The sequence below is a fragment of the Tamandua tetradactyla genome, chromosome 18 (assembly GCF_023851605.1).
Source record: "Tamandua tetradactyla isolate mTamTet1 chromosome 18, mTamTet1.pri, whole genome shotgun sequence".
Classification (NCBI taxonomy): domain Eukaryota; kingdom Metazoa; phylum Chordata; class Mammalia; order Pilosa; family Myrmecophagidae; genus Tamandua; species Tamandua tetradactyla.
The window spans coordinates 7,503,008-7,518,157 of NC_135344.1; the positions used below are offsets into that span (position 1 = coordinate 7,503,008).

Sequence of the window (15,150 nt, forward strand, 5' to 3'; positions counted from 1 at the left end):
TGAGCATGACTGTTGAATCATAATACTGTTATTTCTTTTAGTCTCCAGTGTCTTGGAGCAGCCAGAAGGAAAAAATCTAAAACTGTGGAACTGTAGCCCATACCAAACTTTGAAATCTGTTCTATAATTAATTGTTATGGTATGCTTTGAAATTTATTGCTTTATTGTATATATGTTATTTTTCACAATTAAAAACTCAACAAGCCAATAAAAAGGAGGCAAAAGATTTCAACAGATATTCCATCAAAAAGAAATCAAGATGGCAAGATGGCAGATTAAGCATATGAATTGATGCTTAACATCATCAGTGATTAGTGAAATATAAATTCAAACCACAATGAGGCACCACTACATGCTTACTACAATGATTTTTTAAAAATGATAATACCAAGTGCTTGTGAAGATGTGAAGCACTTGGAACTCATACATCAATGGTGAGAATGTAAAAATGGGTCACACACTTTGGAAAACAGTGCAACAATTTCTTAAGAAGTTAAACACAAAATGAGCCTGGAACACCTTGTGGCACCGGAAAGGAAAGATGCTCACAAAAGGTTGGGGACATGTTAAAGGACACCGGACCCAAATGGGAAGAGCTTCCAATGGTTAAAGTGGGAACAATTTTAGCAAGAAAATACAAATAACAATGGTCTTCAATTATAACTCATAGAATACATTTTTCCATACTGATGCAAATGAATAAAGTAAGTAAGTGGGGGAAACGGGAGAACTTTTATCTCAGAGAAGAATTTTAATTTTTAAACATGGAAGGAATGAGGGAAATAGAGTATCAACATTAAAAAACAACAGATCTTGTTGCAGGGAAGGCAGTATGTATGTCAAAATTAATGGGCAGAAGTTTGAAGGGAAACAGGCTATTTGCATAATAACCTTCCCCTTCTAATTAATTAAAAAGGGAAAAAAAGCAACTTTACAGGGTTGAAATTTAATGTCCTCCAGTCTAATGTAAACCTGCCAATTCCATGATCCCTGAGACAACACAATGAGGAGGTATCTGCCCTGTGGGGTCCCGGGATACTGCTCCACCTCCATATAGTTAGGATAAGACAGTGGACAGGCTCAAATCAAGGGCCATTCCACAAAAGAACCGACTGAGACTATTTAAAAATGTACAGGCCATGCAAGGCAAGGGGCGGCTGAAGAAACATCACGACTGATGAAAGCTAAGGAAATGGGATAACTAAAAGGAGTGTAGGGTCTTGGACTGGACCATGGAAAAGGAAAGAACATAAGTGGAAAAACTGGTGAAATAATGCCTATCGTTTAATTAAAAATATTGCACCAATTCTCATCTCTTTAGTAACTGTACCACAGTTATGTAAGATATCAACATTTGGGGATATGGGCAGAACTCTATTTAGCAACTTTTCTGTAATTGCAAAAGAATAATAATTACTATTTTCTGAAGTAAATTTAAAAGCTTTTTAAAACAATATACCTAAATTGCCCTTTTAATTTGAAAAACTTGTAGTGCTAGTCTTCAATGAATGGCCTCAGTTAAAACAGTTACCTGTTATGCAGTATCAGTGGTAAGACTTGTCAACACTTATTTTTCAACTTAAAAAGCTACATTTTAGTTGAGGTCAAAAGAAGTATGTGGGGGTGTGTAAATTTGTAAATTTATGAATTATATTGAGTTAAACAGTTGATAAAAGGTCTATATAAAAGTAAAATCCACATCAATTACCTGATAAGATCATACTGCCCCCACTATAACTTTCCATAATCAATTTTTGCCCTAAAATTTTGATAAATGAGGTTGTCGGGGATAAGATAGTTCTCTAGTTTTGTTTTTTTTTTAACTATTTTAAATTTCAGAATTCAGTTCCTGAATGCTGTACTGTTGGTCCAGATAAGATCACAATTGTGCCTGTTAATGAGGCTGTCATACTGTCCCATGTCGGTATAACCTTGCAGATGCAAGGAAGAGGCATGCAGCAAGGTCTTCAGGGCACTGATTACACTTAGCCAGGCCTACCAAGACATGAGAGGTTACAGTTCATTTTCAGAAAAAATTAAACATAACTTTAAAACTTTCCTTTAAGACTAAGTAGGTAGGGGATGAGTCTGAGTGACCTAAGGGCTTGATATCAACCAAAAATGATGAATTGGATGGATTTCCATGAATTTTGGATATCTTCTGCCAATCTGATAGGTGCTACTGACAAAACCTGCATTTTAATTACGTACTCCAACTTTATTTCATATAGTAATAACAAAACCCAGAACCTTTTATCTTTTAAAGAAAAGGACAATACTAATGATATCTGTGCACAATTTTCAAAGCACTTCAATATGCAATATCTAATTTGAACCTTATGTTCAAAAGGAAGGCTAGACACTGTTACTTCTTTTGCACTTGAGGATACAGACACAGAATAGTTGGGTGACCTGTTAGTCACATGCCTCAAAGGTGATAAAGTCAGAACCTAGTTCATTTGACTTCATCCTCCCTCCCTCCCCTCCATCCATCTATCCATTCATCTATCCATTCTTATGTCAGGTTCTGTACTGCTAAGCAGTATGGATACAAATAAAAACACACTTACTCTGGTGCTTTAAAATATATACATACATATATTTATATATATGTATATACATTTTTTACCATGAAATTTACTAATACATGTTTTCAAATTATTTGAAATCTCAAAATGCCAAAACCTTAAGGCTTCTATAATAAGAATTTCTTTAACCTATAGATGCTGATGTTTTGAAAATTAATACTTTCTTATATTTTAGAGCATTTTTAAGTTTGCAGAAAGCACAGAGCTCCCATTTGCCTCTCTCCTACCTTCTCATCTCAAGCAATATAGCACTATCCCCTGCTAACATCTTGAATTAGTATGGGATATTTACTACAATTAATGAACCAATATTGAAACATTATTAACTATTAATTTGAAACTATTAACTAATAATAGTGACACATTATTTACTATTATTATTGATATACCGTTAGCTTACATTAGGTTTTACTCATGTTGAACAGTTCTATGAACATTATGAAAATACATAATGTCATGTATCCACCATCCAGTATCATACAGAATAGTTTTACTGCCCTAAAAATGCCTTGGCACTCCATCTATTTATTCATCATTCCCCTCAAACTCTGAACCCCCGGAAACCACCAATCTTTGTTTTTACTCTCTTTAAAGTTCTGCCTTTCCCCAAAAGTCATAGTTTTTCATTATTGCTTACCAACTATCTAAAATAGGAAGCTGTACACAAATAGTGTTTGGATTAGATTAGAACCCTTAGGATTATCTTTCTGCAGGTGGACTGCAGAAGGAAGTTAACAGGATACTCCAGTACATACACAGTAGCAAATATTTCTTTAACACTGTGCCACAGTATAAAGTAGATCAAAGTTTTCAGAAATAGTGAAGTTAGAGAAGCCTTATTTATTCTTAAACAGCTCAATTTTTTAAGTACTTAAGAATGCATCACTAGATTTTGAAAAAACCTACTTCAGTATATTATCCAATAAAGAGAAATGGTGATGAATTCAAAAGAGTCTGCTTAACTTGGAATAAGTAAGTAGAATATTTACTGATAAATATTCACAATTATGATTATCCTGGATAACAATTAAATAACTGCAAAAAAATCAGCTGTTAAGAAATACTGCTTTGTCATTATTTCCCTTCTGATTACAAACTATTTAAGATGATTCTAAACTTAGGAGGGGCTCAAACCAATGAGAAAGTGAGAAAGAGAGCAAAGAGAAAGGCCAGCTACCAAAATATCAACTGCACAGTGCTCTGATGGGTCTTGAGAATGCTATAATAGTAAAAGGAGTGTTTAGACAGGAGCTTGAAAAGAACAAAAGCACTTAGCAGCAGTTAAAAAAATTGTGAATTAACCCATGGAAGATGGGAATGAAGTTAAAGAATCAAATTGTTGAACTGTTAATTATTTTAGGAAGTCTTTTGTTAGTTGTGAAGTTACCAGGAGACCAGAAAAATGAAGAATCTAGTCTGAAGGGTAAAAAAAAGAGGGGAGCAGCTGGAAATTATAGACCTGCAAGTCTAACTCTATATTAGGAAATAAATTTGAGATGATACTTATGGATGAGTTTAATGATACATTTGGAGAAGTACAATTTAATAGGTGTGAGTCAGCATGGATTTACCAAAGGCAATCATGTCAGAAAAAATTTCATTCCTTTTTAGGTTGAAGTAATAATTGGTTTATGTAATGGAGAACCAATGAGAAATTGTCAGGATTTTTCTGAGATTTTTGGACCTTTTCATAAAATGAATTATTGTACAAAATGTCATGATGTGTCAGGGGCATCCAACTGAAAAAAGGGGATAAAAATGACAGGGTTAAAAATAGAAGGCTTGAGGGCGGGCCGCGGTGGCTCAGCGGGCAAAGTGCTTGCCTGCTATGCCAGAGGACCTCGGTTCGATTCCCGGCCCCAGCCCATGTAACAAAAAACAAAAAACAAAATACAATAAAAAACAAGAAAATGTTTAAAGATGTTTCCCTTTCTTCCTCCCTTCCTTCCTTCCATCCTTCCTTCCTTCTCTCTGTCTTTCCTTCCCTTCCTCCCTCTTAAAAAAAAAAAAAAAAAAATAGAAGGCTTGAAATTCTACAAGACTCTACATATCAGAATACTAATGTTTTTAATTAATGATTAAGAAACATGTATATCAAGAAATTTGAATATATCACTAAATAAGAAAGAACAATTAAGATATAAAAGGCTATTGCTGTTTTTATCTTAACTGCAATGAATAGGGTAAATAGGCTCCGATGTGGAATATGAAAATTAATCTGCCTAAGTATAAAGTGATGGACTTGAACAGAATTAAGGAATCAGTTGAGTGTGGTTTAAATGGTACTGAATTAGTTACCATTAGAAAGAAATGGATGAGTGATTTACATAAAAGTCAAACTTTCATATTTTTATACTTAAGAGGCAACTGTTATGGAAAACAGTTCAATAACACATTATAAAAATTTATTGTTTTGGAGAAAGATATAAAAATCCCAATTTATAAAGAAAGTATGATAAATTCGTGTGATTTACACTGTGCAGGTATAATCTAATGTGTACTTTTACATGAGTAAGTCTTAATAGATAAGAACTGATGAAAATCATATCAATTTAAGCACAATTATTTTTAAAAGTATGACAAGAGAAAAATAAATTTAAAAAAGACCAAATCATCAATCAATGCTTAATTTTTCTTTACATCAGAATGCCATTTGTTCACTACATATAGAAAATAAATAAACAATCCCAACAGTTTCTTAGAGAAAAATATAAAATAACTGAATAAACCTCATAGTCTTAGAAAGTACCAAACTACCTTGTAGGTTTTCTACTGGATACTTACCCACTCAAATAACTGAGCATTATTTCACAAACAAGGCTCTACGAGTGGCAAAGGCATAACTATAAGCCTGTCATTTGGAATTTATGAGGAAAGGCAACCCTTTATCCTTAGGCACAATCAGGAAAGCCTCAGGAAGATCTGCTCAGGCCTCTCCTTTGGCATCCCTATCGTCATCTCCCTTTGCTTCTGAATTGCATCAGAATTACTGAGATACAGCTATGAAAATTGACTAAGGAGGCCTAGCCACGCACCAAAGCCACCTGAAGATGACTTGCACTGCAAACATCTAACTACACTGAATTCTTTCTCAAGGTGCAGGGAATGAACACCGAGCCTATTTGTGAAATACAATTGCTAAAACTGTAGTGCTCAAGTAAAGGTCATTTCTGAAATGAAGTGGATTTCACCAGATAAAAAATAATTATAATGTACCATGACATAAAGAACTCTGACCACCTTCATTCTGATGTTTATTTTTGCAGAGATTAAGGTGCTTGTAAATTCTTATCCTATGAGATCTAAAGTGGATCTAAAAAATTTCTATAGAACTTTAAATATAGAGGATTACTGGCCCCAATGTGTCTTCTCTTCCAGACCCCATCACCAAGAAGGAAAAGCATACTCTGGTTTCTAGCACACACATTAATTTTGCCTGCATTTAAATTTAATATAAGGCTGTGCGATGGTGGCTCAGTGGCAGAATTCTCACCTGCCATGCAGGAGACCCAGGTTCAATTCCCAGAGACTGCCCATGTCAAAAAAAAAAAAAAAAAATTTTTTTTTTAATATAAATGGAATCACATAGTATGTATTAATTCATGTCTGGCTGATTTCATGCAGTGATCCAATTGTGAGATTCATTCATATATTATGGCTTGTAGTTATAATTTATCCATTTTTATTGATATAGAACCTTTAAGTGCTTTACTTTTTGGACATTGGGGTAGTTCTGATTTGTCAAGGCAGCTAAAGAAACACAAGTGTAAGCTTCTTATAAAAGACATATTATAAATTTAGAGAACAGAAAGGTTAAAAAAAGAAAGTTAAAAAAATATTGAAAGTTCATTCATTAATGTTAGTTCAATGTTGAATAACAATGGTGACAGTGGATATCCTTGTCTTGTTCCTGATCTTACAGGGAAAGCTTAATCTTTCCCCACTGAAGATGATGTTAGCTGTTAAATAACAATATTTCAGTTAAGAACACAGGCTATCAGGAGATAGAAATAGGGGAGATATTGGGCAATTGGAGCTGAAGGGATATAGATTGTGCAACAGGATTGATTATGAAAATTCAGAAATGGATAGCACAATACTACCTGATTGTAGCACAATAATGTAAGTACACTGAATGAAGCTGAATGTGAGAAAGATAGAGGGAGGAGGGCTGGGGGCACATACGAAACCAGAAGGAAAGATAGACGATAAAGACTGAGACGATATAATCTAAGAATGCCTAGAGTGTATAATGATGGTAACTAAATGTACAATTAAAAAATGTTTTTGCATGAGGAAAAAATATATTGAAAGGAAAATGATGGAAAAAGATTACACTCAAACATTAATCAAAAGAAAGCTTGTATACCTATACAAATAAGAAACAAAGTAGACTAATGGGAAGAAACACTACAAGAGATGAAAGGGAATATTTTATAATAATAGGAAATACACATGTAAATCTTTATGGTATGTATATGTGTGTGTGTATATGAAACAACCGTAAACTTCTGAGCATGTAGTGTTATAACTTCCACAGTCTGTAAAGCCACAGTTAACAAATTAAAAAAAAAGAGAAATCCGTAATTGTGGTGGAAAAATTAGTATCTTTTCTTAATAGTGGACAGAACAAGCATGGAAAGAATGTGAGGATGGAGAGTGCTTGAACTGCTGAGTGAGCACAATCAACCAAGTGACATGGGGAACATCCGCCAGGACCCGGTGACAGAAGCACTCATGTCCCTTTCTAGCAGGCCTCCAATTTGCCAAGACACTAGGCGCTGAGCATAAGAAAGGCCTAAAACAAGTTTCTAAGGGTTGAAATAATTCAGATTATGCTTTCTAACCACAGTGGATTAAAGTTAGAAATTGGTTTCTATTACAATTTCAATAGCTAATAAAAAGATAGTCAGAAAATCCCAAACTGCCTGGAAATTGAATATTACGTTTCTAAATATTCTACAGTGAAGAGAATAAATAAACCACTTTTATTTTGTTTTCCAAATAGGGCTACTAAAATTAAAGCTCACAAAGTACCCTAAATTCTCTGAAGTATGAACGTAAATTGATGCCATCATCATTCTGCTAGTCACAAAAATAATTGAGAAAAGAAATAATATATCATGGGGAGAAGGGACAGGGAAGTAAGCAACTGAGCAACCATTTATGCTAAACAGTAGGCCAAACAGCTTATAACCACTCTCTTGTTTAAGCACATTAAAGTCTTATGTGGTTGTTATCGTCATCCCTCTCTTTCAGAGAGAAAAACTGAGGTCCACAGAGTAGAAGAAATAAATTTTCCAAAGCCATTCTCAACAAGGAGATGACAGAACTGAAATGAAAACATATCCTGCTCTCAAGGCCTTACCTTACAGAAACATAGAAGGCTAGACGGGACCTTAGAGGGTGTTGATTCAACCCAGAAATCCACTGATAAGAAATGTAGGGCCCAGAGATGTCAAGAGACTTGCCCAATCTTGTACAATGACAGAGCAAGGACTGTTGTTCTGGCCTCCAGAGAACGCCAGTTCTGTGGTCTTAAATAAAGTACATTCCTTGCCCAACTTCAGAGGTATGTCCCAATGTAGAGGTACCCCAGTGGAAGAACACAAAACACAAAAACTCTCTTCAGGCTTAGTTTCAAGTTAAAAATAAGATACATTATTTTAATATATAAATATATCCAAATGCTTCTCAACTAAACTTTTAAATGCCCCCCAATTATTCTATTTACGATTTTTTTCCGTTATTGCTGTTATTAAATGCTTTCCATCTCTTAGATTGATATACAGGGTTTAGTTGAGTCAGGTATAACGTAATGTTTTTGTGTGGGGAATGGGGAGGATGTTAGGGTAGTTTTAAACTCCATCCTTTGAAGGACTCTGAACCTTTCACGAAAGTAACTATACAATGTGCCTCACTCAATGCTGGGTTCCAAAATTCACAAGATATTGATAATGTAGGTACCAGAGAATGTAGCTAAGAGTGTCCTTCAGGACTGGGCACAGCATGAAGCTTTACATCTGGGACTCCATACACTATGCTGCCTAATGCTGCCACCAAACAGTATGCACACAGAGCAGCTAACTCTCAGATTTCAATATCTTATTTTATATTAAGGAAGGCTAGTTCTACATATCCTTAAATATATTACAGATGATATACAAAAGAAGGTTAAAAAATCAGACTAAAATTACCTTTTCAAAGTTCTCTCTTAACTGAGCTAAAGTTCATCAACGCAAAAATATTACTGGACAGAGAGGGATAAACAACTGATGACCCTCCACGTACCACACAGACTTCTTTAGTGAAAACACTGAAGGATGTGGCTATGACTTATGGAGAAAGGTTTCGAAGAGAATTATAAAAATATGAACAAAGAAAACTAGGATTAGACACATGATTATCACATACACAGAGACTAGGATAATTTTTTTAGAACATTTTCAGTAATCATGATATCTCAAAACATATAGTCAACTGAACAAATTCAGCATTGCCAGCTTGGCATTACCATGCAGAATCAAAATGAAAATATTTCTGTGGTCTGCAATTTGCTTTTCTCCACTTTCTTTGGTGTTTGTTTCTTTTAAAAGGTATACATACTTTATTTTAGAGAAATAATCTGCTTTTAATGCCTAATTGGTATGACGAAAGGCAAAGAGAGACTTTGTCAATACTGTACCCCGGGAAGTAGCTAGCACGCCACCCTAGCTTGGACAGCTCTGATCTGCCAGTGCTCAAAGGACCTTCTGTGGGAGGCACCACTCCTGATACCTTCCCTGTTGGGCACCATGGCACTGAAAAGCCCAATAGAACTAAAGGTCTCAAGATGTTTCAGCTTGACTTTTTCTATTTTAGGGAGCTAAAAGCTGACAAAATGCCATATCAGTAACAGTCCTAGCAAAACACAAAGAAGGAAGACTTTTATATATGCTAAAAAAATATACTTTCTTCAAAAATAGCTTTCAACACAATGGAGAGATTACTAAATCAGATTCTACCATTGCCTAAGCAGACCGTTAACATAAACCTCTGAGAAATTTGAAAAAACACATCACCAGAGAACATTAAATAATAAACATGCACCTACATTGCTAAAGGTAATAGGAATAGCATTTGAAATTAAATTACTTGAGTTCTATTTCCTTTAATGGAGATGAATGAACAAACTTTGCTTCAATATTTTTAAAAGAGTGTTTTATATTTTTGGTGAATTTTCCAATGACTTTCAAATAAAGCATTACTGCTTCCACCATCATCACACTACCACCAAGAACCCCTTCACCCCATTACCAGTTGTAGGCTTAAAATGCACTGTGCTAAGAGCTTCACAGCCATTGTCTTTGTTATCGTAGATTTCACAGACAAGAAACCTGAGGTTTGGTGAGGTCAGCCTGCCTGAAGTATGAGCCCAAAGAGGCAAGCTTAAAACACACCAGGCATCACCTGGCATTATGCAAATACAGTATTGTTGGGCTAAATTTCAGAACCTCTCTTTAAATTTACTTCAGGGAAATTATGCCCCCAAATAGTAAGCATACAAATAATTCACCATTCTGTTGTACTGCACTCGAAGAATTCAACCCTTAATGAAGGCTTGTTAATTAAAAACGTATTGGGTCACAGGCACAGATTTGCTTAACCCTGCAGGTGCTGCCACATCTCGGACCACTCAGAACCTCTGACTCTTTATCCAAGGACACAATGGCAACCTTCCTAGGCACCACCACCTGCAGAAGCCTCCTAGCTTCTGGGGGTGAATGATGCTGTGCCCCCATCTACTGTTGGTCTGATTCACTCTCCTCACTCATAGTCATTTTCTTTCCAGGTACTCATTGGAAAGTGAAATTATAAAAGGAATTGGGCATAAACACAAACATTTTTGCAAAAAAAAAAGAAAGAAAATAACTTTCAGCAATTAGTTAAAATTTGATTGTATAGTAGCCCTAGACAAACTCTTAGATTTGTCCTGTAACTACTTGTTGAAAAGTACTTTGAAAACTTGCTTTTTTATTTCTATACTTTGTTATATATGTTATACTATACAATAAAAAGAGTTAAAAATATATATAATGCTTTAACAGTCACTATTATTTCAGTTCTCCTGAACAATCAATTCAGTTCAGTTTTTGAACATTTGCTAATCCTAGGTTTCTTGTCCCAAGAGGAACATTTTGTGATAACTTGCTCATTGATAAAATATACTTGGAAAGACCTGTTTTCATGGTACAGTGAGATAAGATGGTGACATACTAATTTTTTTACAAATCTTGAAGAAAATACATTCACACATACTACTACATTAAAAGAAATGATGGTTATATGCAAATAGTAATATAACCACTATGATTATTTAAATGAAATCCTTTTAAAACAAGTATTTTAATAATTTTAGTCCCTTACCAGCATGCAAGTAAGCCAGATCAGGGTTTTCAATATCAGGATGTTGTTCCTTCAAGTGGTTTCGGAATTCCACAGGGACATTTGTGCCATAGTCACATTTGGGACAGTTGTACATCTTGACTCCTTCATGTTTGCCAGTATGCAAAATATGCTTGCGGATATTTTCAGCACAGTTTGATCTACCAAGTAAGAAAGAAAAAAAGCAAATTGAATTCAGGTCAAATCAATAACATCGTATCACAAGTTAGATGGTAGCTAAAATTAATATAGAGCATATTTGTGTGGGCACCATTTTAAGGGATTTACATGGATAACAATTAACTTACAGAGTCATTGACCCTATGAAGCTGATAACTTTTATATTCTTGGGGCCCTATTTCAAGTTAATCTTTTGCCTTAGCTGTTCATTTCTACATTGAACCAGATATATGAAATTCTAGGTTCTATTATTTTAAATTCAAATTATTCTGGTACCACTTGAGGGTACTGAAGGTGCTTCATCAGTCCCTGAGAACCAACTATCGCCACTAAGGAGTGGTACAAGAGGAAAACAGACAGTCAATCACAGTGAATTTAGAATATTTTGGGAACAAACAGCCTTTGGTTTTTAACTTTGGTCAAGCCAGCTACTACTAAGGCTGTAGAATAGTTTGCAGACAGAAATGTAGGTAGAAACAGTTCCTTTCACTTGGATAACTATGTTAACTGTCAATGAGTTTTCTAATGTGGTTAAGTTTTTAAGAGTGATGGACTGAAAAATGCAACTGAGGTCCCAACTGTAGCATGCTAATTTGCCCCTGAAATAGGTGTAAGGCTCACGTCTCACTCTTTCTGCACATTCAGAAACGGAAGCCCTGAAACAAACAGAAAACTATGAGTTCTGTGGGATGCTACTCTTTGAGGAAAACTGCTCTTTTTCCTTTAACTCTAACAATATCTCTGTATTTGAGACTGTACACTTATACCCTTTCTGAGACACACGCACACACACACACAGCTGTTTTACTTTAGTTTTGTCACTGGAGAAGATAAGAAACAGCGCCCCACACCAATTGAAGCCGGCAGTGTGTGGGGGCGGGGGGGGATGGCGGCACAGGGGGTGCATTATCTAAAGAAACAAAAAAATCAGGTTCGCCTCAGATTTCAGATGGAACAAAATGAAATGCCAGAAGAAAATAGCAATACCTTCATCAACATTTTCCAAAAGTAATACTGACAAACAAAATCTTGCAAGATGTTCTTTGACGTTAACTTAGGTTGGGAAATAGCAGATGCACCTTACTATGCACATCAGAATATTTAAGTCGGTAAGAAGAACCTTTATGAAGGTGAACATTTCCTAAACATTTCTTATTGGACTCACTTTTGTGTATAATATTCAATTATGGCCTGCTGTTTATTTTTCAGGGAAGACATCCTGAGAAATATTGGTCAAGAAAGTGAAAACAGATTCTAAACATTTTGTACTAGTTCAGGCATCACTAATATATGATGCTATATGAGTGATTAAACGATAGTACACACCCAAGACTCAGTGTCTATACTCTCTGTTCACTCAGTACAAGAGTGGTATGAACAACACGAGCAAGAACCCATGGATGGACAGGGATAGGAGCCTTCTTTCCTACAGGATGAAGCATAAATGCAAAGATTTTCTTCATGAAATACAGGAATAGTCCTATAAGGATATCCATGATAAGTTTCCCCAGGCTGAGTCGGACATTGAATTTACATGCCAATTATATATGACTAGGATTAATATACTGAACAAATAAAATCATTTTAAGCCTAGGAAAAAAAGATTAGCAAAAAGCACATCAAAATGTCAATGTGACTATACTACAATGCCTTTCTCTCTTTGTCCAAATATAACTTTAATGATTACGTACAACTTTATGTTCCGATAAAAAAAAAAATACAACGATCACCTTTCTAAAAAGAAGAAAAAAGATGTTTCCAGCTATTATCAGTTTGCTTTGGCCAAGCACCTTGTTACACTTTTTCTAATGTTTCTCTTAGAACTTAGACTAAATATATATACATACACACCTTATGTCTTCATACCACTATTCAATGGCCAATCTTGCCTTTCAAATAAATCCCCATTGTTCGTGGGTCACTATTGAATAGAAGCCTACTGCCCGCTGCCTGGAAGGCATCCCACAGCTCCAGGAGGTCCCGCCCTTGTATGGAGAAGGAAGTCAGTATCACAGACAAAACTGAATGACAAAGGTTATATGGCTAGATAGCAGTTGAGACAGAATTGAATCTAGACTTGTTCTCAAGGCAACTGTATTTTCATGTATACTACAGCCCCCCTTCCTTATAGCATTTACCCATCTAAGATATCAGCACACTCTAAGAGAGGCATAGGATTGTAGGAATTGTATAAAGATTCTCGGAATAATACCTCTGCAGTATATTGACAGAAATACCACAAGAAAACATCTGAAGGGGCATGATACAAATGAAAAGTCCATTTTTATGATAATTAGAAGGAGAAGGATCATTTTTGAATTCCCCAAGAGCTGAGTGAACTATTTCAAATTACCCCCATTAACCTAAAAAATCTCAAATTTATTTTCAAAAGCATTACACTCACTCTCTAAATTTACTATTGATTATTGACACTGAGCAGTACTGACATTGTACTTAATTACTACTATTTATTAAGGTTGCTAATCCTGTGGTACAACCTATATTATTTCTTTATGTAAAATGCTAGGGATAATGAACCAAAGACAATCACCCAGCAAGTAAACAAAATAAAGTTACTGAAATGATAAACTGTAAGCCATAATACTTAAATGGTGTGTGTCAGTATAAGCAATGAATCCATTAAATAAAAAGAGATGACTCTGAAAACAGAATATTTTGTTTTTTAGATGGGTTTGTCTATATATTTTTTGTGCACAGAGTTCAGACATTGCTAATCTGATGACAATTTTAATCTGATATATAATGTTAATAAATTGTGTGTGCACCATATACTGTACATATATTTATAATCCTATGTTTATACAGACACATAAGAAATATACATACACACAAGAAGAAGAAAAAATAGATAATACATGTCTATCATGGCAAAAAATTTATTTTATATATTTTCATGGATAATAGCATTTTTGCATGTTATCAAACTTGGTCTGTGTATAATATCATACTATATAAAATTTATTTATTTATTAGGACATAGTCTTTCCCACATACAAAAATCAAACTGTTCCAATCTAAACCTAACAAGTAAAAAAGCTGTAACATATTATGTCAATGTGGCATAAAGCAGAATATTTATAAAGTAGGGACAAACTTTAGTTCATAAACTTGGCAATATCATGCAAGACAGAGTTCACTATTTAGCAATGTCAAAACTCTGTCCAAAAAAATATACAGAAAGGAGCTTTCATTAAGGAAGAGTCCAGAAACGGAACAGGCAAATAACTAGAATGGCAAACTGGAATGTGAGGAGCACAAAGAGGAACTGCAGGAGAAGGATGGATAGTCTGAGTTAGTATATTCTAAGAGGGTCATATCTGGGTCACCAGGAACTAACAGCATTTAGTCCAGCATGATGCACAATAATTAGGAATGTGTGACTGAAAATGTCGTCAGTTTGACACTAAATTTAAGAAAAGACACACAGTACTATGGTCCAGAGCAGCTTTCAAAGATATATGATGAAAAGAAAAGGAGGCAACAGAATGTAATCTTGCCAAACTTATATTCATTTGAAATAGAGATTTTAGATTTAAGTGGTCCCCTTTAAATGGCTTTTGAGCCCACAGAAACTTTCCTTTTCCTTGTTCCCATTCCCCTCTCATCTAAGTTCATGATTCTAGCTCACCAAATAAAAAGGTCTCTCTTACTTTTTGAAGCATAAACAATTAGGTTGAGGTCATATGACTATATTTGGCTGTGATGGCTAATTTCATGAGTCATCTTGGTTAGGTTATAGTTAGTTGTTTGATTAAGCAAGCACTGCCCTAATTGTTGCCGCAAGGGTATTTCATATATTTAAATTATTAGTCAGATGATTACATCTAAGGCTGATTACACCTACAATCAATAAAGGAGATTGCTTTCAGCTCTAAGAGAAGCTGCACCCAATCACTTAAAGGGAAAGTGACGTTTCAGCAGTCAGAAAGAATTTCTC

General features: G+C 34.9%; 1 protein-coding gene across 10 annotated transcripts in view; it reads right to left on the reverse strand.

The window, feature by feature from the left end:
* Positions 1–15,150, reverse strand: part of ZNF407 (zinc finger protein 407) — a 530,790-nt gene that overhangs the window by 137,363 nt on the left and 378,277 nt on the right. For all 10 annotated transcript variants that reach the window (XM_077135216.1, XM_077135209.1, XM_077135213.1 and 7 more), the window contains one exon: positions 10,995–11,173. In XM_077135216.1, the coding sequence (XP_076991331.1) occupies positions 10,995–11,173 (179 nt within the window). The remainder of the gene's footprint in view (positions 1–10,994; positions 11,174–15,150) is intronic.